The 26,034-nt window shown below is 37.2% G+C and overlaps 1 protein-coding gene across 4 annotated transcripts in view; it reads left to right on the forward strand.

Moving 5' to 3' along the window:
- Positions 1-26,034, forward strand: part of LOC119777306 (protocadherin-1-like) — a 220,905-nt gene that overhangs the window by 156,544 nt on the left and 38,327 nt on the right. Inside the window, exon 5 of one of the 4 annotated variants that reach the window (XM_038276132.1) lies at positions 8,259-9,086. The exons of the other annotated variants lie outside the window; for them this stretch is intronic. Within the exon in view, the coding sequence (XP_038132060.1) occupies positions 8,259-8,317 (59 nt within the window). The 3' untranslated portion in view covers positions 8,318-9,086. Of the gene's footprint in view, positions 1-8,258; positions 9,087-26,034 lie in introns of those variants that run through there. 4 annotated transcript variants of the gene reach the window in all.

The following is a 26,034-nucleotide window of genomic DNA, read 5'->3' on the forward strand; positions in this document are numbered from 1 at the left end:
CTCTCTTGTTCTCTGACAATAGAATTCAACCACCACCATTTACAGAGACCCCCTCCCCCTCACAGCTCAACTTTGTGGTTTCAACACTGCAGCGAAAGTTTCCTGATATGGGGAAGAGTGACTTGAAGGACTGCATTGATAAGATCAACGAATTTCTCCGTACAACACGCAAATCATCCCAACGACTCTCAATGTAAACCTGTTCAGTATTCATCACAATAAACACATTTTCTCTCATGCTCTTTTCCCACTTTGTGTTGTTTTAAAATCTAATCTGAAATATAGAAATAGAAATTATAGAAACAAAATGTTTCACAGCAGTTTTTTCAGGAACAGAATCAGGTTTATTGACATTGTCAGAGAAGGAGTTCACAAACTAGGGATTTTTTTATGGTACAATCGTGCAAGATGACACATATAAGGGTAAATAGAATTATAAAAATATCTAAACACTGTGGCAATATATAAGCAATATCTATACCGTATATCCAGGTCTGGGACGGATTTTAGCAGGGGCTTACCGCAGAAGCAGCGAGTTTAAAAATAAAATTAATAAAATTGAACAATATCACACCAAGATCCCCAATAAACCTGCTTTTCAGTTGACTCCTGATCCACAGGACAAAAAACTGGTCATAATCAGGGAAGCAGACAGACTAAAGAAAGCTAGGAAACGTCTCACCAAAACACACAAATAACCTGGCGCTTATGGGACGCAAACAATCAGATTAGAACCGCAGAACTCGCTGCCTCTGCATCAACAGTTTTTTTTATAAAGTAATGAAAGTTAGAATGTAACCAGGTTTTCTATTTTTGAAACAACAATTGGAGTTATTCGTTGGACATTCACGCATGAGCCTGTATAAAAAGAGGAGCTGACTTTGCATGTAAACTCGCTGCTTCTGCATCAACAGCGATGTTGATGAGTGGAAAAAACCCCCACCTGGTCTCCTTACCAAAGGGAGCATCGCACATTTCAAGGGATAAAAAGACGTTTATGTGCGCTTATAGTCGTGAAAATACGGTAAATTCTAACACTATCCATTCACAAAAATATAAATCCTACGGGAATGCCGGGGCCCCGGGCTGCAGCCCCGGTAAGCCCCTGCTAAAATCCGTCCCAGACCTGGATATACGGTATAGATATTGCTTATATATTGCCACAGTGTTTAGATATTTTTATAATTCTATTTACCCTTATATGTGTCATCTTGCACGATTGTACCATAAAAAAATCCCTAGTTTGTGAACTCCTTCTCTGACAATGTCAATAAACCTGATTCTGTTCCTGAAAAAACTGCTGTGAAACATTTTGTTTCTATAATTTCTATTTCTATATTTCAGATTAGATTTTAAAACAACACAAAGTGGGAAAAGAGCATGAGAGAAAATGTGTTTATTGTGATGAATACTGAACAGGTTTACATTGAGAGTCGTTGGGATGATTTGCGTGTTGTACGGAGAAATTCGTTGATCTTATCAATGCAGTCCTTCAAGTCACTCTTCCCCATATCAGGAAACTTTCGCTGCAGTGTTGAAACCACAAAGTTGAGCTGTGAGGGGGAGGGGGTCTCTGTAAATGGTGGTGGTTGAATTCTATTGTCAGAGAACAAGAGAGTAAGTTGTCTGCAAAGTACCGCGTCAACTCTGAATAACCTGCTAAAGCCATTTGTCGTTATTTTTTGCACTGATTAGGCGGGGGTCCTGAGGGGAAGGGGGTCTCACAAACATAAGTTGTTCATGAATGCAGGCAGACCATATTTCTGGTTTTCGTCAAACCCCATTTCCATTTCTTTCGTTTTTAAAATTAAATAAAAAAATTAAATGGCAAAAATCCAAACGTGTCTGCTAGTTTAAAGTCCATCTTATTTATTTGAATATTTAACGAAAACATTGCAGATGCTTCACACGCACACAAAATGACAGAAAGATCCGAGCGTTTTAGTTTCTATATATATATAATACCTTTCAAAACCTATGAGTGTTTTTAAAATCTAGTGATTTTTTGAAAGAAAATAAAAGAATAAAAATAGTTAAGCATTTTAAAAGGAATTTTAAAAAAAAGGAACATAACAGCATTTTTTAAATAAATGATTTATTATGAGAACATATCATTTCACCATTTATTGGGGGTAATTAATTGAATGCTTATTTATTTATTGAACATGTGTATATTTATTTATTTATTTAGATTGGAGTAGATGTGATTAGATGAGCTTTATTGATCTCACAGCGGAGAAATTCACTCGTCACATATTGGCATAGAAGTTACTGGAGGTGCAAACAGGGAGGAAAAAGGTGCATTAAGATGCTTTATAAAAAAAAAAATAAAAAAAACATTTAAGGCAACTCGGCCACAGTTGGGATTGAACCCACTAGCTGTTAGTCTACACACCACTCAGCTTAACCACTGCGCTATAAGTTCGCAACACGTGGCATCCCTCCCAGTCTGCTACTTCACCAGACTGGGAGGGGTGTCACGTATTGCACGGCAAGAAAGTAGCACACAAAAACAAAGCTTTCAACGGCACTTATATTTTACAAAACTAAAGAAAATATATTTTCTTACATACCCTTTTGAATAACTTTGGCTTATCTTAATGAGGAATCAACTTTGGATATGATTTTAATTTCAACATCACCAGCCGCAGCACTGTCTCTGTCGCCTTTCTCTGGTTGCGCTACAGTCCGTATCCCCGGCTCCAACTTAATTAATTTTATTTTTCATTAAATAATAGCGATGCAGATAAATAGAAATAACAGTTCTCAGATAAGATCGGAGGTGTATCTATAACTACGCAACCATTTTCATAAAATAAGATTATGCAGTCACTTGACTGCATAATCTTATGTTAAATTAATTCATTAACTTTATTTTAATCAAAAACAAAATAAAATAGCACAGTATCACACCAAGATCCCCAATAAACCTGCTTTTCAGTTGACTGTAGGCCCACAAACGTCACCCTCAGCACGGCAGAGGTCCCAAGCGCCACCTGGTGGTTGTCCGGGTACATTGCAGTTCTTTTTGAAATAAAAAAACTGGCCTCAGGAAATACAACGTGATTCACGTGGGAATCACACAGGAATCACGCAGGAAACCGTCCATTTCCAACCAGTCCCCACTGTAAGTCAGTCAGGCTAGCAAGGATAGGCCCAGGGAGCTCTCGATAGACACTCAAATGGCCTTTTTCCATTGGTATCAATTATTCACCTCTTTTAGGTTTGTCTTAACGATTCTCTATATGGCTGGTTTTCCATTGCAATTAATTACAGCTGCAATGTGGACGGAGACTTTACAGTAAGGCGGTCCCATCATCAATCTATGATATAAGCACAAGGCTGAAGTCACATATAAACAGTTACTAAAATAGTGGTTGTTCCATGTAACTTTTCCTAATGTAATAGCCTAAAAAGTGTGTTGAGCCAATTTGAAATTTGCTGATTTAGTAGTTATGGGAAGTGCCATAAATCCTTTCTTTATGGCCCGAGAACAGTTTCTACCCTTAATGAGGACCTGCAGATTGTTGCTTTTTTTAAACTGAAGTATGATTTCAGTATCCAATCTATTTCCTAGGCAACCTAATCTTAGAAAAGTCCAAGACGATGGACAGATGGACGGACGGCACCAAACCTGCTTTTATCGTCTTAAGGATAAATGATGACAACTTTAAAATCCTGATTTAAATCTAATGAATACATTTATTGTTAATGTTTCTTTTGTTTTGATGTGGATTGCTACTTTTTGACCTCCTGTTTGAAATATTTCCTTGTCAACATTTACCATTATCACGTCTGATGAAATTCATAATCTTTAAACGAACACCAAACAAAAGAGCAGACAGCTTCAATACTGGCAGCATACAAATCAGTTCAGGGTACAGCATAATTGTAAAGCGTCCTTGAAGGAGGAACACATATTCATCGTTTTTAACAGCTCTTATTAAAGCATGGTATTGCATTTAGAAAATGTTTTATGTATTTTGTGAGGAGAAAGGAAAGAGTAGAGGCACTAGACAGATGCGTGTCTGATAAGAAATTTTCCTCTCATAATCTACAAAAACGCCAAACTGCTTGCATATTTTTGTTTACAAGGAAAAGATTTGACCTTTGTCTTTACCCTGTCTGATGCTAGATTTCTCTTTACTATTCAAGGATTTTAAGTCATTTTGGACCTGCTTTTGTGGAATAAGATAAATTGACAGGTCTCCCCTGATTAAAATGTTTCCTTTTTCAACTGCCAGCCTGAGTTTTAAATATTTTTCTGTTTATTTGCTCTTTGTACCGAAAAAAAAATGATTATCACTCTAAGTCGTCTAAGCTTTTTGTTCATTTAATGAGAAAACAATACACAGCATACATGTTTTTATCCATCCGTCTATCTTCTAACACCTGTCCATCAGGATCAATGCTATTACGGCCTATATCTAGCAGTATACCAACATGCAACCAGTCCATCAAAGGGGAACACATACACGTAAAATCACACACACTCAAACTTAATGATACATCAATTAACCCAATATATATGTTTTTGAACTGTGGGGAAAAAAAACACAGGTATTTTATTCAAACTCAGCTTGTTCTTGGCTTAAGAACTTTATGTAGCATTTAAAGCAAAACATATTGAATAAAGATTTTTGAACTTAGAGACGAGTAAACCTTATACGTTTTTCAGATATTTTGTGGATTTCTCATGCTGTGTTGTTGTAGGCACAATGAAAAAATCAAAGCCGTTGCCTTTTTTCCTTCTGTGGAGCAGAATATCAATCTTGACAGCGCTTGCAATAGTATAACACAATTGAAGTAAATGAACATTAAGCAACTTCGAGGAATCTTTAAAAAAAAAGCTTGTTATTTGTAAAAGTGTACTGATATGTCAAAGAGGAACAGAGAGGCATATATTCACTCCTGATATGTTGTTCAGCTGTCCAGTCTAGATATTTTCTAATGATCTGGAGTAATGAGGTGTTAGACTATAAAGACTCCAGAAGAGTCACATTGATAAAAGCCAAAAGTTAAAAATGCATTGGCTCCTCTAAAAGGGTTGTTTTTAATACTTCTAATGTTGCTGGTGACCTCACTTTTTCAGACTCTAGACATATAAGTCCAACTTGTTTCAAGTGAGTTGAAGTCAGTCAGGAATGTGGTTTGTCATAGATCCTGTTTGGGGATGATATGGTTCTGTTGCCATCTTGAGGCCAAAGAAATCTGCATGTTATTGTGCAGTTTGTAGCTAAATGTGCAGGAGCCTAAAAAATACAGCTCTTCTAAATCTGATAAAACAGTTCTCCAGTTCTATGTCTTGTGTTAAACAAGCAGAAAGAAATAATCAATAAATTGACATATGTCAAAGTCAATATGACATGGATTTCCCTGCAGGACTGCACAGGGTTTTCTCTTGTTTAAGTAACTATTGACTATTGCTGGGAAATAGCAATTCTTAATCCTACAATTGAATTATTTACTTTTACTCATATTTTCTTACATCAAATAAGCTTAATAAAAATTTCCTTTGCTATAAGATCTCCTGGAACAAATTTGTTTTGCCATTTAAAATGAGTCCTAATGAAAGATCGAAGACACTTATGTTGTGCACATTTAACACGTGTCTGATCTGAATCCTGTAGCCCATCAGAACCTTTAACTGCCGGCCAAACATCAGCAGTCTCATTTCTTATTCTCCCTGTAAATATTAGTCTACGCTAAAATTGCACACAGCATGTGCCTGGGAGCTCTGTGCAACCTGGCTCTGATTCAACTCTGTTGTGACCCACTTCCCAGGATCAATGACATGTGGAGGTGGAAGAAAAGGAAAGAGGGGAGTGGGGTGGTGGAGAGATGGAAGGTTTTACAAACATGCTTAGTGGGAGGTAACCTCTGGAGCAGGTAGTGTGGAGGAGGTGGTAAATGAGGACAACGTCCAACCGCTGGTTTTCTTTCTTAACAGATGCTGGAGCAATGGGAGAGGGAAGGAGGCGGGAGGGTGAGGCAGCAATTCTCAAGAGGGGAGAGATTGAAATGCAAGAGGAGAAATAAGTTATAAAAGATGGAAGCAATGGATTACATGACGGTTGTAGCCTTGAAGAGTAAAGTGTCAGATCTGGGTTTTGCGAATTTCACATCCCTCCCTAAAATGCGGCCTCACTCGCATGCGTAAAGTAATGCATGGTCACAACAGCTACAACCCCTGCTGATTTCCTGTAAGTATGAGTGTGTATTTCTTCGTGTCTTTAATGTAACCCGGGTCATAAGCTGAAGGTAACAAAACACCGACAGAATTGAAATAACTTCCAAGAAACAATGGAGCTTTCTGATGAAAAAGACTGAGCAGTTTGGTGACTAACCCTTATAGAAGCAAGGACTCTATTTTGTTTATGCAGTTTAGTTTTTTCTTTGACAGAAAATTACACTCAAAAGAAGTAAAACTAGAGAAAATATCCAATGAATACACATGTGGGGATTTAGGCAGGAGAGTGTGTGCGTATGAATAAATAGGTCTGTGTAATAATGGACACATGTTCCATAACATATACCTTCATATGTACTGAAGTGTATCTTTATCTTTAAAATATTATATATCTTCCTACACTTGTCAGAGCCTAAGTAGACGGTACCTTTGCTGAAGTCCCCTCCGCTGTGCTTAATCTTAACATTACATTCAATTGTGTTAGAGCATTACTTTTATCTCTCTATGTCAACAACTCGTTGCACGCTTGATTAGATGCACAATTAAATATTTAATATCAATCAAATTTTACTCCTTAAAAAAGCTCTCAGATAAATTTAACAGATGGATGGGTTACATTACTAGAGTTACTGATACCTTTTTGGAATATACCACTACATTTAGCCTACTGTAACATTATTTCCCCTCAGTAGACCATCAGGACCAAAATCTTCTGCTACAAAAGCAATAAGAAAGCCTGAGTTTCTGGCACTTTCCTGTTTATTTCCTCCTTCATTTAATTTCATATCATTGTTTTGGTATATATTAATATTGGCGATTGAGCTTTTGCCCTATAAAGGGTAACACTATTTTATTATACTCTCAGAGTATCTGCTTATTTCAAATAATATGTTTCCAAATTTATTTCTGAAAGGTGTATGTTTTCTACCTTATCACTAAAGCAAATCCACCGCACATCTAAAACATTTTACATTGTGTGTTGATTTCTAATTTTTCTGATACTTTGCAGATTACCGTACTAAAAAAGCACGGGTCACTGTAAAAAAAAAAATCACATATTCATTCAATTCAAATGTTACTTTGCAAAGCTTAAGGTTTGTCTTCCCATATTTTACAGGTTACAGAAAGTTACAGATTATGTTATGTAAGATTTTAAATGTCCTTTTCAGATAACTTACAGGATGCTGCCATCTGAAAATGTATTTTCTCAAAGAATATACAGCCCTCATTCCCAAAACTTAACAAGTTACCTTTAAAAGATCATCTTACTGTAATGTACTTTGTTACATTGATATTTTATTAACTTAACATATTTTTTTCTCAAAATTTACAAGAAATGTTTTAGATTAAGGTTACAAACTAGTTATTTTCTGGAAGTTATTGATACCTTCGCAAAAAGAAAAATAGAATTATGCAATAATAACTATAATGATTATGATAAGGCTGTCTTGCCTGAGTTATTTCTGAAACTACTTAGAAAGTAATATGGAGCTTCTAAAAGCAAAACATTGTTGTCTGCCATTTACAAATTTATTTGCAATTTTCTGTGCAGTTTAGAGCTTTTAGGGTTTGTTTTTGTCCTCTGTTGTTGATGTTTGTATATAGCAAAACATTACCAAAACCAAAGAGCAACATCCTGCCTACTTTAACAATAACAAAGGCGTAGAAGTAGGTTAACTATTTTATTTAGTTTCATTTTCAAATCTTTTAGGTTTTGAGCCTATTTTCACCATTTTATGCTCCCCCACTAATGTAATGGGGTAAAAAAAACTCCAGACAAACTTTTTCTTATTTTGTTTTACTACATTCACTATGTTGATTTAGGATAGTGTGATATTAGTGCTGTATTTGTACATGTCTTCAATGGTCTCTGAGTTTAATAAGTATTATTGTGGCTCTGCAAGCTGCTGCAGAATTGAAAACAGCATTTTTTTTTTAAACAAACACGTTTTATAAATCTTTCTTTTTGATAATTTTTTTTTTCCTCAATGGTGAGAAGTTTTGCATGGAAATGTGTGCAACGTTCCGTTACCAGAGGTGTAAGACGTTCGTATCTATCCTCTTATAGGTGGAGCGTCGTCGAGCACCAGACCGGAGAGGGGGGCTACACAAATCAGACTGCCTTAAGACAAAACTAAAGACACAAAGAGCATCTTAAGCTTCCATTTTTTCCCTCCTCCAGATTACAAAATGAAAACAAGTACTCAAGCTTTTTTCTCTGTCTTAATGTTTCTATTTTTTTTGCATCTTCCTCCTCGCCTGTGGTTGTGAACTACTTTTTTATTCCACGTTTCACTTTTTTTGGCAAAAATTCACGAGGAGGAGAAAGACATTGGAAAAAAAAAAAGATGAAAGACACTTTTTTTTTTAAAGAGAAAATGACCTGAATAACAAGAAACTAATTATCTTTGGTTTTGAGGCATGTCCTTGATAGGTCATTTTTTTAAGCGGAGTTGATTTTTTTTGTTTTATTTTTTGCTACTTTTTTCTCTTTGTGGATGATACTGAAGCCTAAGAGGAGAGATCACAGTGGATTAAACAGAAAATATTCTCCTACAGGCCTTTGTTGCTCATTTTCTTGTTATTTCTGCAGCTACTTTTTCTCTGTGAGCTGTACTTTTGCATCATTTTGTTCAGAGCCACTTTTTTTTTAACTTTGTTTTTCAGATTTTTGCTGCCCAGGTGCCTGTTGTATGTTAAATGACAGTCAGGATTCGGAGGACAGGGTGACTGGCAGATAATCAGCCAACACGCCTTCTCACACAGTCCAGTTGAAACTCTGGCAGGAATTGTTTCAGAAACTTGATTTCTTCTGGCCTCCATTGACACTACTGCCATTGGACATTTAGGCATAGTCAAAGGAACACTTTCAGACTCTTACAGCTGTTTAAAAAAACAATGGAAATCAGTTCTCACTGTGTATTTGATATAGAGGTAGAAAAAGTGTGTATTGTACCAGGCTTTACAGAAACATTGGAAGCTGTGGAGTTAGAAAAAAGTTTGAATAAATCAGAATTCTCCTTTGCAAAGGTGCTGCATCATTTGTAAAGGTCAGAAGTTGTTGTGTAGATTTTCCAATACAAACAAACTACTATAACAGATGTTTTCAACTGTTCTATCGAAGTCTCTCTTAACTCAATAGTACAAAGTTTTCTTCTTTTTTTTATTTTTTTTACCAGACTAGTGTAAAAGGTGGCTTTGTTGTTACACTATGAAACACCTCTATCAGAGCATCATCACTTTGCAATGACAGAGAAAAAAGAATATTTTCATTTGGGTCATGAAATGAACCCCTTATAGACCAAAAACTAATTAAAACTCCTGAGTTACTTTTCTGTCTGCCTTATTAATGACAAAACTCCTGAGCTTTAACTTGAGTAAAAAGTGATATGATCTCATTGCCCCATATCCTTACTGTTTTGTTTGAAAAGACACTGTGTTCATTTAAAATAGAGAATATTGGTCACAACCCCCCCCCCCCCAAAAAAAAAAAAAAAAAACTGAGCTCTTATAGTTTACAACCCCTTTCACCCATTAATGGCTCTTATGACACAATATATGAAAGTTGTTTTTATAATGTTTATAAATACAGAAATCTGATTTGATACTTAAAGAGCACCCAAACACAACTGTTGCTTTTAAATGTGTTTTCTTTTGGGGAAAAACATAAGAGCTGCAAAACGTTTCAAACAAACACATAAGTTAAATTGCAGCTATATTGCCTCTTGGGTATTTATTTTTTATTCTGAACCTGACTTAAATAAAAAAAAAAAATATATATATATATATATATATATATATATATATATATATATATATATATATATATATATATATATATATATATATATATATATATATATATATATATATATATATATATATATATATATATATATATATATATATATATATATATATAAAATCATATAAAATATATAAGCAAAGGAGACAAATTTAATAATAATCAGATAAATATTAAATAGTTTATCTGGCTGGGACTCCAACACATTAGCTGTGCATATGCATATTTGAACAATTATATTCAAAATAATTGCCAAACAAATTGATTTCATTTGGTATTTTATTTTTATTTATTCAGTTGGTTTATGATTCATCTAGCTTTGGACACTGCTTTCCAATTATGTGTTTCTTTTGATTAAACAAAGATGTGAACAAAATTAATCATTTTAAAACAACTTGGCAATTTCAAAACAGGCTTAATTGGAGGCAACCACACATTTGCTCAGTTTTTCTAGTTTCGACACCTACCTAGGAGTCTTTGTCATTTCAGTGTGTTCACACTAGAGCAACCTGTAGTTGCAGTTTTAGTTTCTAAGCATGTTTATCATGATTGAAATGGCCAAAGACTAAACCTAAACAAAGTAACAGCCTCTAATGACCCAGGAGAACAACACATGGTCTTTGTTTTAACTCTTACTCTAAATGTACTGAGGGGGATAGGCTTCAAGGTGTGTAAAAACACCAATACTCCAGAGATTGCTCTGGTGCAAGCTGACAGAACTAACCATGACTCCGGGGTGTCAAAAGATTTGAAAGAACCAGCCATGTTGCTTTTTGTTCGGTGGTTGCCGAGGGCCGAATTACTGAACATTTTCACAGGCAACTTGGCAATTTATGAATTATGTTTTCTTCTTGAATAATTTTTTTTTGTAACAATGGTGTACAGTCATCAATACTCCCCTCCTTCTAAATTCTGCTGTTATAGCATATATTAAGCCAGAAATCTCCACTTCCCTTTTCTCTGATAACCTTTATTAACAATTTACATATACAATTTAAATGCTTCAACAAGCCAGACAATTTTAATTATTTTTGACTGCTCATGAAACCCCTAAACTCCAAGCTGTTATTCAGCTCTAATCTTTTACTTTTTGTTGCAGTGAATTAATGTGTAGGACTTGGTTGGTTTGACTCACATAGTAACAGACAATTGGTCATTGATCAAAGGTTTGGTATTTGTAAGTTCAACAGTGCGTTCAGTTTGAATTATACCAGTATATTTATGAGATATAGAGCTGTAAAACGGTGAAACAGTGTGTGAGTTTGAATATTTGTAGTTATTACTGGTTTGCTGTAGGAATCAAACCGAGCAGCCTGGTCTCCTGCTGCCGTTCCTGTGAATGTACTTTGTATCCAGAGGTTTTTATTACAATAAACAAGTGCTGTCACTGATGATTATGTGTTTCAGGTTCTGCTTCTTTGCAGTTTTCTGTTATTTTCTTAATGGAAACACCAGTTATGATCACATATTTTACTTACATAAATAATGGGAGCAAAACCAAAAGTGTTGAGGCTCTATTTTTGTTGATTGTATAAAAAATTTGCAAACTTGTTTGCACTAGCAGAGCAAATCTTTCAGAAATGTGCAATGGTTTCCATATGCAATACAGCAGATGCCACGTTGTCTTGTATGTGCAGTGTAGTTCTCCTTATTTAGAATCTCTGAAGATCAGGCCATTATTTGTTGACAGGACTATCTAAGTTTGAAAAAAAAAAGATGTGGGGACAGGTTGAAATAAAGTTATTTTTCATCTGATAATGATGGATGGCAAAACCTTCTATGAATTCTTCCTTTTCCTTCCTCTTGAGAAATTCTAGCTTTAACTTGAATCAAAAGTAATGTTTTCTCTTTGATCATTGGTCACTCTACATCATCGATTGTCCTGCGGGCCTGTTCAGCTCACCTGACAGCTTTTCTTTAAGGCTTAGATCTGTTATGAAGCTGAAAGGTTGATTTTAAATAAGGGGAAATAAATCTACACTCATTCAGCCATATAACCAATATTATCCCGTTTACAGATTGCCTATTTTCAGTTTAAATACTACCATAAATGGAATCTAAAATATCCTACCTTATCCTTTAATATCCTACCTTATCTTCTTTAAAGGGTCCTTTTTTCAAGAACTTTTAAAGAAACAGTTAAACCCAAGCCTTCATTACCTTATTTCTATAAACTATTTTAGATTAGAAGAGTTACAAAGAAAAATAAAAGGGGAAACAGAATTTAATGATTCCTTAATATTTGTTCTCTGTTGAACTTTAGCTAGGTTTTTTTTTTTTATTAAAGTATAAAAACGGAGGTCATAGCTTCACAGTCTCAGAAAAAAAGAAAAAACAATCTTTTAATCCTTCATAGATCCGTATTTCGTACAACAATTTTTATATAACAGATTTAAAACTGGGTCCAGTTAAATAGCTTCTTTTTTTTTCAAAAGCAGTATAGCTGCAGTGGCAGATTTATTCTTTTGAGGGCTCTGAATGCCATAGTGTTGGACTGTAGTTAACCAGGTGTGCTTTTAAGCACCAGCAGCTCTTTTAAGTCATGCATATTTCTCCTGGGATCTCTTACCTTTCTTGAATGAAGCTGCAAGGGTTTTATGTCACTTCGCCATAATGTCATAATCAGCAGCCCATCTGTGGACTAATTAGGAGAATTTTTTCCTTAATCTTTTTTATTCATCATAATTTTATGATTTTAAAGATGACCAACGTTAGAATGAAGAAGGCAAATCTTTCACTTTATGGATGGATGGATGGATGGATGGATGGATGGATGGATGGATGGATGGATGGATGGATGGATGGATGGATGGATGGATGGATGGATGGATGGATGGATGGATGGATGGATGGATGGATGGATGGATGGATGGATGGATGGTGTATTGTTATTGCCACCCAGTGGATGGAAACGGGGAGCTATGCAAGAGCAGAAACATGAATTAATTCAGAGCCTGTTCTGGGGTTAGTTACGCTGTTTAATGGCAACAAGGATGCAGAATACACTATGCAGTGCTGTTTGCAAATATAAACAGCCCATAAGCCCATGTCATCTAAACAGCACCCATATAGCTGTGCAGCAAGACAGAAACATAACTTTATTTGTAACATGTACATTTATAAAATGATGGAAACGACATTCTGCTTTGCTTGTTGCAAAACAAGCATAGCAGAAGGTAAAGCTTTTGTAAGTTAAAGCACTTTATAAAGCCAAGAGCTTTAGAGCGACAGTGTTGCATCTCTGCATATTGGAAATCCAATTATTTTTTTTTTATTCAATAGGTTCATGTTTTGTTATACCCTATAAGATTAATAATGAATATTATGAAGGAAAACATCTTTCATTTATTTCAGTCAGTATTGAACAGAGCTGGCACATTGAATATATATTTAGAATATATTTATGTACTATTTTCTTTGATTCAACATATTGTAAATAAAAATATAGATTTTAGTAAGATAGAAAAAAAATAACAGATTTTTAGGACAATATCCACTTTCCAATTAATCATCAGTCTATTAATAAGTTCAATCAGTTCATTTGTTAAAGCTGCAGTCTGTAACATTGAGAAGAGAGCAGACTTCGACTGAAAATTTGAAGAAAAACAGGTTTCCCGTCACTCCCCCACCCTCTCTGCTTCACTCATGGCCTACCTCCAAGCTCCACCCCTCTCACAGGACCTGCGCGGCTACCGCATGCGACCACAAGCGTCCAAGCAGCGTACGCGGCATGGAGTGTGAACCGGTAAGAGCGATAACACTCACCTCCAAGCAGCTAGATATAAGATGCTGGTTATACCGAAGTTTGCTGTGTAAGCAGTTGTCGGCAGGGGCAGTAAGGGCAGTTTCTCTTTCGCTGGTGGCTGTCGCTCCGCCATGACTTCCACGCGCGTCCTCCTGACTGCTGCTGCCGGGCGCTGCGGCAGGTTAAGCGGTGAGGGGGGGGGAGCTGTGATTGACACTCCATCAGACGCTCCTCTGGCTGTGATTGGTTGTTTTGACTCGTCCCGAATTATTCTTTCCAGATTGAAATACAGGCAGTATGCGGGACCAATTGAAGCAGTTTTTTTCACAGGTTACATATCACATGTACTGCTGTCTGGGCATAGGGACAGTTTTAGCCAATATGACAAAAAAGTGATTTTTAAAAACTTACAGACTTCAGCTTTAATCGATAACTTTGTTCCCTATCAAAATAAAAATTTCTTCTCAAATGAATTCTGTTTCTTGCAGATTTTTAGACTCATGTTAAGACCATTAAGAGGCAACCTTCTTTGATCTCTTTTGAAAAGTTATAAAACTTTACATTTTCGGACTCTAGATAATGCGTTTAATCTAACTTTAGGTAACCATCTTGTTTATGTTTAATGGAGCAGTGCACAGGGGGTCCATGCCAAGTTAAAAAAAATTGGAGGTGTGTGACCAAGCTCTGCTATAGCGTGCAAGGACAATACAATTGCATAATTGGCCCAAACCTTTTGTCTTGTGGCTTAATGCATCAAGCATAAACCAGGCTTTGTGCATATAGACGCATTATAATGGAGATACCGCTTGCAGCGGCTATCAACGTTGCCATTCTGGGAGCTGGTTTTAAAATGTAGTTCGTTTTTTGGGAATCGTGATCAATAAAAAAGCTTGCTCTATAAACTCCAGCCCAACTTTCCACTCACTTTCACTCAGATTTTTAATGTCATTACCAATTTTTCCTTGGTCTGACATTAACTAGTGCTGTAGATGATAGGGAAACTTGGAGATGCTGTTAAACATGATGTAAGGCAAAGCCTGTGTGTTTACGGCTTCAATCTCTGCTCACCCTCCAAGAATGCAGTATTTAGGTCATCGCACTGCATTTTATGCAGTAAATAAAAGCCTGAAAAAGTTTAAGCGCAAACCAGTCCATCTTCAATACTGCTCTTATTTACTGATTAAAGCCAAACTGTGAGCTTAATTACTGCTATGATAAACAACACCCCTCTCCTTCATTGTCATCAAAGCACCTACAAACCTCAATCAGTTGCTTATACACACATGCACACTTAAAAAAGAAAAAAAAAAAGGAACTAAGAGAAAAATCCATCACACTCACACACAACCACACACACCCACAGTTTCAAATTTGTGTGAAGAATGTGGTTGGTCTCTGTGGTGTAGCAGAACTGTGTTTATGGCTGTTAATGAAAACTGAGGCCGGAGTCCCAGAATCCCAACGCTAATCACCATCCAACTCTCTGGACAGCAGAGGATGGAGGGATGAGGAGTTTGGAAGGGGGTATTAGAGACCACTGTAGATAAGTGCATTCATGTCTGAACATGCAGAGGCGATAAGAAGTGAGTAAAAGTGGGTTTATTACATGCAAAGTTAGCATAACATCATGCAATGCAGATACAATCCCCAGATTACTGCTTTATTCCAGTGGATCAATACAGTATTAAATTTTTTAAAGACCTGTGTTTCTGTAACACCTTCATTCTGACACTAAAAAGAGAGGTAAACTGCTTAGATTTTTGGTAGTTTTTACCACCAGTCATTAATTCTTGTTATTTGACTGGCTCTTGTTGAGTAATAACTAAGTAGTTAAAACCCCGAAAACTAGCCGTAAATCCCTGGTATTGCTCAAAGATTGGATTCCTTGTGAGAGAGACGTAACAGAAATGAATAGTAATGAATACAAATAATTTGACTTATTGCAACAAGCAGTAGTATTTATATAAAGTTTTCATTTGCAATATTCCCTGCTAGTCTATATCATTCAAAATAGATATTAAATATATTATATCAACTTAAGGAACTTTGTCTTTCATGCCCCAGAACTATAATATAAGTTAGAGTTATGGTCATATCTTTGGTAAATCTGAGCTTTTGTCATATTAGTTGTAAAATGGAAATTTAGAGGCCAATAAAAATACATACATTTTCAGGTGACCTTTAGAAAAATTATAAAATAGAATGAGACTCGTATATATTTAAAGACTAGTTTTAAGGAGTTGAATGGAACTTTGCCTATTCAGAAATCTTAAATGTTTGCTCAGTGTCTTAAAATCAGTCAGTGGTGATTGATTTTGAGTGCATGTATGTGTTGAATAACACTGAATGCTTTCAGCATAATATGATAATAATCTCTGTGTTTACTGGTGATTGTCGTGGATGGAAATGAACACTTGAGCTCTGCGCTGCTGCTTTCACGATGCATCAAAGAGTTTATTAAGCACACTCCTGCTCTCTGACTCAGAGTGTGCCATGAAGAGAGATGGCTGCCTAGAGAGCGATGTGTGGTGAGACTTGAAATGGAGGTAGGGATACACAGAACTCTAGTTCCCTGCTCTGTTAAGACAATTATTTCACCCTGGTAGGAGGTGGTTTTACCCTCGACTCTATCAAAAGTCCCTGTTCAAAAATATAAACTATCCGGTTAGATGCTGATGTCAGTGGAGAATAGGTAGAATGATTAAGGAAAACACTAAATCTACAGTAGCTTAAGTAATCATTGGTCATAACCATAATATGCAGAACAGCATATCTGAATGGACAGGTTTTGACAGCACAGGATACAGCACTGGAATAGACCAGCTTTGAGAATAACAGTGTGGAAAAGGTCCGGGTCTGAAGAGTCTGAGGTAGTGTTGGAATCTAGTGTAAAAGACTTAAAAGCACTGATTCCTTCTGCCTTTCATCAACAGCTGCAAGTAATGCAGTAGTTCAATTGTGTGAGTTTCTTCTTTGGTTTTTAACCTTTTTTTTTTTAAATAGATTAAATGCACTAAAAAGCATACGGGAACACCTTCATGCAAGTTCCAACATAGAAAATTTTTCCCACAAATGATGGATCGGTTGTTGCTGCTGCTTCTGCATTAGTTCAGTAGAGTTGCACTCTCTTGACATGTCTGAGTGGCATGTAGCATCTCTAAGACTAGCTGCCATGTGCTGCCAGTACAACTTGCCCATCTGCGAAACCATGGTCCATTACTGATATGTGGTTAATTCGTGGTTGCTACCTTCACCTCCTCTTTATTACAGCCAGGCATTACATCAGGGTATCCAAAAGATGGAAACATATATAATTGTTTTTTAACATCTAACATCTTCGGCATGTGATGGAACAGGAAATTTAAAAATAATGTTTAGTACTTTTATTGTTTTATTGGAAAATTTCATAAGAAAGAGTGAGAGAAACGGTTTACAAGAGAAGAAAGAATACTGACATGTTGCTGTTGTGTTGTTATGGAGAAACATATTAAAGGAATGTATTTGACACCTTCAAAAGAGTTCTATACGGTGTTGTATAAAGTACTGAAATCTCAGTCTATTAAAAGTATAGGTACCTTCCCAAAACAGGACTTTTGGTACAAGTCCAAGTCACTGACTGAAATGTAACTTCAGTTAAAGTCTTAAAGTATCTGTAATGTCTTGTGCTTAAGTATGAACATTACTGTAAAAATAGATGTGCTCAAGTAATGTCATGAAAAGTATAAGTAAAAAGTAAAACAAGGCAAATGCTGTTTGAATGACATTTGCTTTTTATATTTTGGTAAACTTTGAAGGTCAAATTCATGTAAAATAATACACACAACCAAGTGCAGGAGAAATTTAGGTCAAATTTAGAAAGCAAATGCAACTTTTTTGCAAGCCTTCAGTTTTCCTTCTTCAAGCAGGCTTTTCATCACCCACTGGTGGTTCCCCTGTAGCGGAGTACAACGTTGCAGTCACCGTCGTTGTCTCCGTCTCCTCCACCAAATGGCTGCTGTTGATTGCGAGACTGGTTTTTTGTTTAATAGGAGAAGTGAAAAAGGTGTACCCTATTGGTGGTGATGAACAAGCCCAGGAAAGGCTCAACTTTGTTGCAGTCAATCAGTAGGTGGAGTCAAAACACTTATGTTTCCCTCTCTCTAGCTTTTTTTGTAATGAGTAACTAAACCGAACATTGAAAATTTATCGGAGTAAAAGTATGCAATTTTGGAAATAAAGTGATGCAGAAGTTAAATTTATCAAAAAATTTTATACTCAAGGAAAGTATATTGTACTCTAAAATATACTAAAGTACAATAGTGAAGTAATTTTAAATGGTAAATGGCATGTACTTATATAGCGCCTTTATTCAAGTTAGGAGACTTGACCAAAGCGCTTTACACTACATTCATTCACCCATTCACGCACACACTCACACACTGATGGTTGTAGCAACAGCTGCCCTGGGGCTCACTGACAGAAGCAATGCTGCCGTACACTGGCGCCACCGGGCCCTCTTACCGCCATCAGTAGACAATGCAGGTGAAGTGTCTTGCCCAAGGACACAACGACAATGAAAGTCAGAGTCTGGGCTTGAACCGTCAACCCTTCGAACTCCTACAAACTCCAGGGCAAACTCCAACTTTACTATACAATACTGGTTATAAAGACAATACGTTGTCCAACCTGCTACTGATGAGATTTACTTATTTACTTGGCCTTTCAGTGTACAAAACAAAACAAATCAGAACTGCACATAAATAACATGTAAGAGCCTTGTGTATGTGTGCACATTCAGACACCCAGACAGAAAGACAGAGATAGAGAGAATCCAAATGATTACTGAAGCCAGAAGTCAGCAGCCCGGTGCAGCCAGAAATGCATGTGTGCAGGTCTGTGTTTTGTGTGCGTGTGATCTGTACTCTAATGAGGAGACTGAGGACAGACCGGTTTTCAGAGGAAAAAACTCTAAATCCCATTATTGCGCTGGTTAGTGTGTGTTTGTGGAGTTTGTGCGTATCATTGTGAGTTTGCCGAGCTGTGTGATTACTGTGGGTTTATTTTCAGTGAGTCCGTGGATACGTATAGGTCTGCCTGTGTGTGTCTGTGTGTATGTCCCACTGTGTCCACAGTAAACAGTGACTTCTCATTAAAGCTTTCCGCACGGCTGCGAGTGAACATCGAGTCCTGGAACCTGGATAATCCTCTCCACAACACAAATACTGCTCTCACACACATACACACAATTTGAAGCTCTGTGCAGCACGTTGACTTGCAGGCCTCATATCAACTCCACGGTCACCTTAAGGGTAAGATAATATATAAATAAAAATGGGAACAGAAGAGATAAAAGTAAGGAAACATGGATGAGGAGAATCTACGACAACAGACAACAAAAGATTTGCAGCATGCCTGAGATGTTGCAGGAATGAGGAGAAGGAACCTTTGGGAGGACGGATCGAGGAGATTAGGGAAGTCAAGTCACAAAAAGGAGAGGAGGAGGAAGACAAAGAGTAGAGGAGGAGCAGCCAAGGGAGTGGGTGTATTTGTCAGTTTAATCCTCTCCTATTAGCAGATCCTCTGTGTGCTGTAAGGATTAGCTTGTTGTTTGAGCTCTAGCAGGTCAGAGGAGGGTGGGGGTGGGAAGAGTGTTGAGGATAAGGTCCCTGCGAGGAGCCTTCATCATCGGATGCAGCATCTAACTGAGGGTCTCTCCTTATCTCAGCCTTCTGTCCTGAAGCTCTTTGAGAGTGTTCACCATCCGTTTATTTGTTCAGAGCTCATAACCAGTGAGGTGCTGAGTCGGTGAATATTTCCCGCATTGATTGCTTAAAGATCCCTCCCCTCAATTAACCTCTTTGCATGGCAGAAAAACTGTAGAACATACATATCTAAAAAGGAAGGAAAACTAATGCATGGATATGCAAGATAAAGGCCTGGCACGTATCAGGTCAGAGAGAGGCTGCTGCTCATAATTCATAACACACACGGGAAGAGTCACACACCCAAAACAAAACCCACAACTCAGCAAGCGGATGCCGTGTTTACAATTCGGGTCACACAGCTAGAGATGAAAACACAAGCAGAGGGAAACATGGGTCAGTGGTGCAACCCCTGCTTCTAATGCAGAGCACAAATGCACAACAAACACACTCCAAGTTAAAGGACAAGGCTCAACAAGGACCGAGCAGACATGCAATATCATGAGCCAAGCAGAAGGTTCCACGAACTTCCCGCTCACTTCGAAACAGTTATGCATGACGGATCACAAGTGTCAACGCCCTGGCTTATGGTTAGGTTTTAGGGAAGCGTTAACTTTCAATAATTTGAAACATTTGATATGTTGAAAAGGATGGGGAGGGTGCAGGAATTCAGGGAGAGAATGTGTCAGATGGCCTGCAAACAGCACACAGTCAGACCAGCTATCATATCACATCACATCAATCCATGGCTGGGGTGTATGTGTATATTTGGGATGTTTTGAGGACATGTGTACGCAACTGTAAATGTGGCAATGGTCTTGTACGACTTTTTTTATTTCATAAAAAGCAAAACAAAAGGAAGGATTTAGGGACATGACTGCATGTAGTGTTTATACTGCATGGAGGGAAGTGCTGTCCAGGGGGTAGATCTTCTTCTGCTCCAGTTAGTGCGGTCACACACCAGCCTGGCCAGAAACGGTCTACTTCCTGTGCATTTGCTGATGACCTCTAACCCCGCTGGTTGAGTTCAGGTCCTGAGGGATATTTAAATCTTTTTACTTCGGCACAAAGCATTTCCAGAAAAAATATTTCCTTTATTTTTGACAAGAAAATTGTAACTGCCTGTGCATGTGATGTGATTTAGTATTTTTGGTCCTTTAACTCCAACACTTCTGCTATAGTTACAGTTTTATTTATTGCTGTATGCCAGACTAAAATTATTATTATTAATTTTTTGTCCTTGGAGAAAAATAAGAAACAATACTGTCAGGCAATCATGTTATACTGTAAGTTTCCTGGTGAAGGCCAGGTGATCCTATTATAAAAAATTAAACTGGACAAGGTTTGTCTACAAGGGTATGATTTTTTTACAGGTTTTAAATGTATGAGTTATTTTTTCCGAGCAAACCTAAGGTGTGTATGGATGCAATTTACTGATATATGTTATGATTTCTGTAATATAAAGAAGTACTCTGTCAAATGATCATGTATTCAGTTCTGAAGATGATTTCTCAAATGACGAGTTCATGAATAATAATGTACACTAAAATGAGGAGAGTAAGAAATGGTTTATTGTAAAACTTTAGATTTAAAAGGTCCAAACGGATGAGTGTGGAGAGAATGAATGAATCAGCACATAAAACTGCAGTTGGAAGCAACTTCCTGGAGACATTCCCATCTATCTGTTCTTCCAGCATCACCATAGCCGCTTGGGGCTTGGTGAGATTCTCTTAAAGGTCATGGAGTTAATCAGATATAGGAGTTGAAGGGATGTACTGACATTGTTAGGGTTTGAGGGGTTTAACAGAGAGTGGCATTTTTTCAGAGGTGAACTTCTTTGACCCATGTTTCTTTTTTGCAATATTTATTCCTCTATCAAACAAAACTTTTTTTTTTCCTTTTTATTAACTCGTTTTGCTTGCATAGCAGGAGATCCTGTTTAAATGTCAGGTTATAAAACATTTGCTATCCTTCTAAATGTAGCATCTGTAATGTGTCAGCTTAGAGTCCATGAAGGTCTTGAAAATTAAAAAAAGTAAAACTTACCTAGACTTTACCGACCTTTACAGACTATAAGAGTTAGTTGAAAAAAAAAGTAAGGACAGTATGGATTTTTCTGACTGTGCACATTTCCCACACCGCTCACCTCTTTGGGGCACACACAATTTCAGGGCGTGCAATATCCCAGCTATCCATTTCCCAGCTGGTCTGTGGTTAATTTCTTTCTTTTGTATATGCTTCTTTTCTCTGCCTCTGCGACCCGCTAATTTTCCCACAGGGAGCATAAAGTTTCATCTTTCCCTATTCAACTTAATTTATACAGTATGTATGTGCATGCGTATGTGTGTGTGTTTGCTTAAAGAAAAGGAGACACAGCCATGCGATAAACTGACCTTGTCATCCGTTTGTCACTAGCAGAGTCAGTAACCTTAACAAGGACTGTGTGTCCGCCTGCTCCAAGGCTCAGTGGCGGTAGTCTCTAAGGGGCTTCTGATTGGTGTCCTCATCTCAAAGCCCACATGCAGGGGACCCACCGGAATGCTTACCTTCAATGCCCTCAAGCAGCGTCACTGCTAATTAGGCAAACAGTATGAAGGTGCTGGTTCCCTCTTTGTAAAACATTGCTGACTTCCCTCTTCTAGTGATGGGAAGATTTTCAGTTTGGCTTTGCTAGGTTCAGTTCAGCTGGGGTAATTTTATACATGTTTCCAACACTTTGGAAAAGACGTCCTTCTATCTATCTATCTATCTATCTATCTATCTATCTATCTATCTATCTATCTATCTATCTATCTATCTATCTATCTATCTATCTATCTATCTATCTATCTATCTATCTATCTATCTATCTATCTATCTATCTATCTATCTATCTATCTATCTATCTATCTATCTATCTATCTATCTATCTATCTATCTATCTATCTATCTATCTATCTATCTATCTATCTATCTATCTATCTATCTATCTATCTATCTATCTATCTATCTATCTATCTATCTATCTATCTATCTATATATATGGGATATCAATTTCCTCTTAACTAGTTTTTAAACCACATTCAGCAAGCATAGGTTTTAAAGTGATTCTTCAGATATTTTCAAAAAATCCCAATCAGTTCATGTTTCCATTGCACAAGAATTGCGTTCTCTAATTCCGGACCCTAAATGTTTTTCTCCTGATTGTGAAAATAATGTTGTTCCATCTGCCTTTTTTCTTCAACTTTTTAAACTTCATTTTTTTTTAATGCTTTTTTTCATAAAAAATCTTACATTTTCTGGGAGATCCAACACAAAGATGTCAGATCAATACAACTAGAAATGTCTTTGACAAAGTTCTCTCCTTGTAATACTTCAGTTTAAATATAAATGTCTCTGCTTCTATTAGACCAGGTTTTTACTGCTTTGTAAAACCTAACAAATTAATTAAGGACCCTGGAGAAACTGTATGTAATGTCCACAGACCATATGGAAATGGGTTCAGTATGTGCTCAGCCTTAAAAGACTCCCTCCTTTGACCATGACGCAGCCTCTCTTGCCCTCTGCTGTCACTAAAAACAAAACCAACCCCTCCACCCTATGCACACTCTCACGCTTATCGCTCCTCACAGAGATTTGACTCTGATTCTTCCCTTCAGTCGCTTTCTTGGCTGCTTGCTCCTTCTCTCTCTCATAGTGTAGCCTTTGTAAATGGATCCCCGGCCTCGGCCTGCATTTGCATGGGCGGGAGCCAATAAGGCATTTGGCAGGGAGAAGGGGGCCGACTGGGAGAGTAAGGAAGAGAATCTTATTTCCATATATAACGAGGCCTTTTCTGGAGGCAGCTAGAGACCCAGGAAGCACAGGGAAATGGATTTATTTATGTATGGTTTTGTCAAAGATCTCCCCCAACGCTTGAAGTCAGTCCAGGAAGCCAATTATGCACTAGATTGCGAGAGAAACATTTCTTTACATGTCATTTAGTTTCTTCAGTTCACTCTTCCATTTCCCTCACATAAAAAAATGAGAGAAAAGATCAGCTGAGGAGTAGTCGAACCGAACCGGGCTGATTCTGCCGTTATCACTCCTCCTTCACGTCTCATTTTTGTTGCGATCAAAGCAGCAGCCTTTCATCTGCTGCCTGCTCCTCTTGCACTCGGCTTGGGGCCCATTTCAGAGAGAAGAAGCTTCAGGGCGATAACTTACCATCCGCTTTGCTTTCTTGATTTTACTGTAAATGTCAAGGAAAACTTGCCCAAAACCAGAGCGAGCAGAACAACAACATGATGTGGAAGAGCCAAGAGTGCTTTTGTTTTTATCAGTCGAGATGAAGAAGCAAAAAAGAGAGAGGGTTAGGAAAAGAAATGCTAATGCATGTTATATTCTCCAGGATTTTTTTTCAAAATTTTTTTGCCAGTTCTAATCTGCGATGCAAAAGAATTAAAGCGTGGAGCCGAGGCGTTATCTCCTGCACACAGCACAAGAAAGAGAGGGAGAAAATAGGCGAGAGCTGAATAATGAATCAAACACACTACAAAGCCTTTTACATTTCCTATACTTCACCTTAAATATTGAGATGACTGCCTCTCAGCCCAATGCTCATCCCAGGGAAAACTTAGAAGTAGGAACTTTCGTAGAAACATTGGTTGTAAAGATCCCTTTATTCTGTTGGTTTCTGGTTTCCTGATTGACTCCATGCTTGCTCAGGGGTGCATCTGGAACTGTTAACTACAAGTTGATTAACATCTAAAAGCCTGTGATGAATGCCAAGAAAGCATCTTTCATCTCACAACATGATCAAAAGTCACCAACCTGAAAGACTGCAAATGTCACACAAAGTGTTTCAAAATGGCGGGAAATTGATTACTGCCATCTTCTTTGGCAGAATCAATACATCAAACTTCAAGTATTAGATTTTACAATGACTTAGATTCTGCTTTAAACTCAATTAAGGAACCATTTATATAAAAAAATTGCCCATTTTAAAATTTATTCTATAAAATGTGATACAAACCCTGTGAGAATGATATATTTCATTTAAAGCATGACTTTATCAGAGTTAATGTTATATTGTAATGAATAGTGCTATAGTAAATCTATTTCCCACTGCTAGATTCATATTTCTTCTGTTTACAAGGCAGTTACAATACCGAACCAGTCATGTAAGTAGAAGTTCGGTTTGTTTCTTAAGCTTAACCAGGAGGATACACTAGTGGAAAATAACAACCAACCACTACTATCACGAGTTGGACAAGTACATTGTTTGGGCCATTGCCTTTCAATAGTTACTGCTGTAATGAGGTTACACACAATGCTCAGGGACTAATCACTATAAGGTCTGGGCTTCAAATAATGCAAATCAGGCTTAACTGAAAATAAAGACTTTTTATTGCCTAACTTTTTTAACAAAAATATGATTTCTTAATCTCTGTTAGAGGGAAGTTCGTTAGTGATTACATTGCATAATGTTTTGTTTCAAAGATGTGCGTGTGATAATCAAGGTATGATAATCAAAAACATCTTTCTATCGGACACTAGCCAAAGTTTTGGAAACACCTGGCTTCTTCAGATTAAACACTTTAAACAAAAATTCCTTGCGAGTTTCTTGGTGTTTGAACACCAAATACAATTTACTTAAGCGTCAATGTCATGCATTGAACACTGTTCCTATAGAAGATTAAGCAACATAGTCATCCTAGTTCAAACAGATCAGGACTTTAGAGGATGATTATCATTATGAGTTGAAGGATGATAAAAACAAATCCCACCCAGTGAGGGAGAGTCTTTTTTCTCTCTCAAACTGACATGCTCCATAGCAGATTTTTCACTGTAAAACTGGAAATTTTATAGTGCCTGCCTGGTTGAAAAATGGTTAATAGCGGTTAAAGAAGATAAGGCCTAAAGCTCCTGCAGTTTAACATATGCTGAGGTGCTAATGGAGCCCTCAAGACGCTCCTGTCTGTATTGTTAACTGCCAGCAGTGAACTTGAAGCCATGGCAGCAAACGCAACGTGAGATTTCACAGCTTCCCCCGAAGATAATCTGATGTTAATTACCATGGGGTGCCAATAAATCACTCACAATCATGTCATAAACATGAAGGGGTCCTTCATGCATCATTATAGCTTTGCATAGAGGAGCAGGCGAGTGCAGGCCTTGCGCCGTGACACCCTCAGCTTTGCATAAAACTCCCTTCATTATCCCGCCCCATCATTTTACCTCACATGACAGTGGGGCTTTGACTTTAACAGCCTGCGTTGTGTCTCTCTTCACATTCACTCATGTCACTGATGTCAAATTACAACCTGTCACCTCACTGAGCTAAGGCTTCACGTGGAGCCCCATAAAGTTGTGTTAATATGGGCAAGAGGACAGAGCAGGGAGGTAATTATAGACTTTTCAGCTCTTTATTAGAATCGATTATGTAATTCATGCATTTAGAAGCATTATATAAAGTGATTAATTAAATTTGCATTCAAAAGATTCATCAATCTATCCTTTATACTATCTTTATTATGCCTCCTAACCCATCATATAGAAGGTAGGAGGCTGCCAGTCTTTCACAGAGTTGATTACAGATACCACTTAGTCTGAAAGAATTTCAACATGAAATTAAGGCGTCCTCCTAAGGACT

This window comes from Cyprinodon tularosa, unplaced genomic scaffold (assembly GCF_016077235.1).
Source record: "Cyprinodon tularosa strain WSP-4 unplaced genomic scaffold, ASM1607723v1 ctg122, whole genome shotgun sequence".
Lineage (NCBI taxonomy): Eukaryota > Metazoa > Chordata > Actinopteri > Cyprinodontiformes > Cyprinodontidae > Cyprinodon > Cyprinodon tularosa.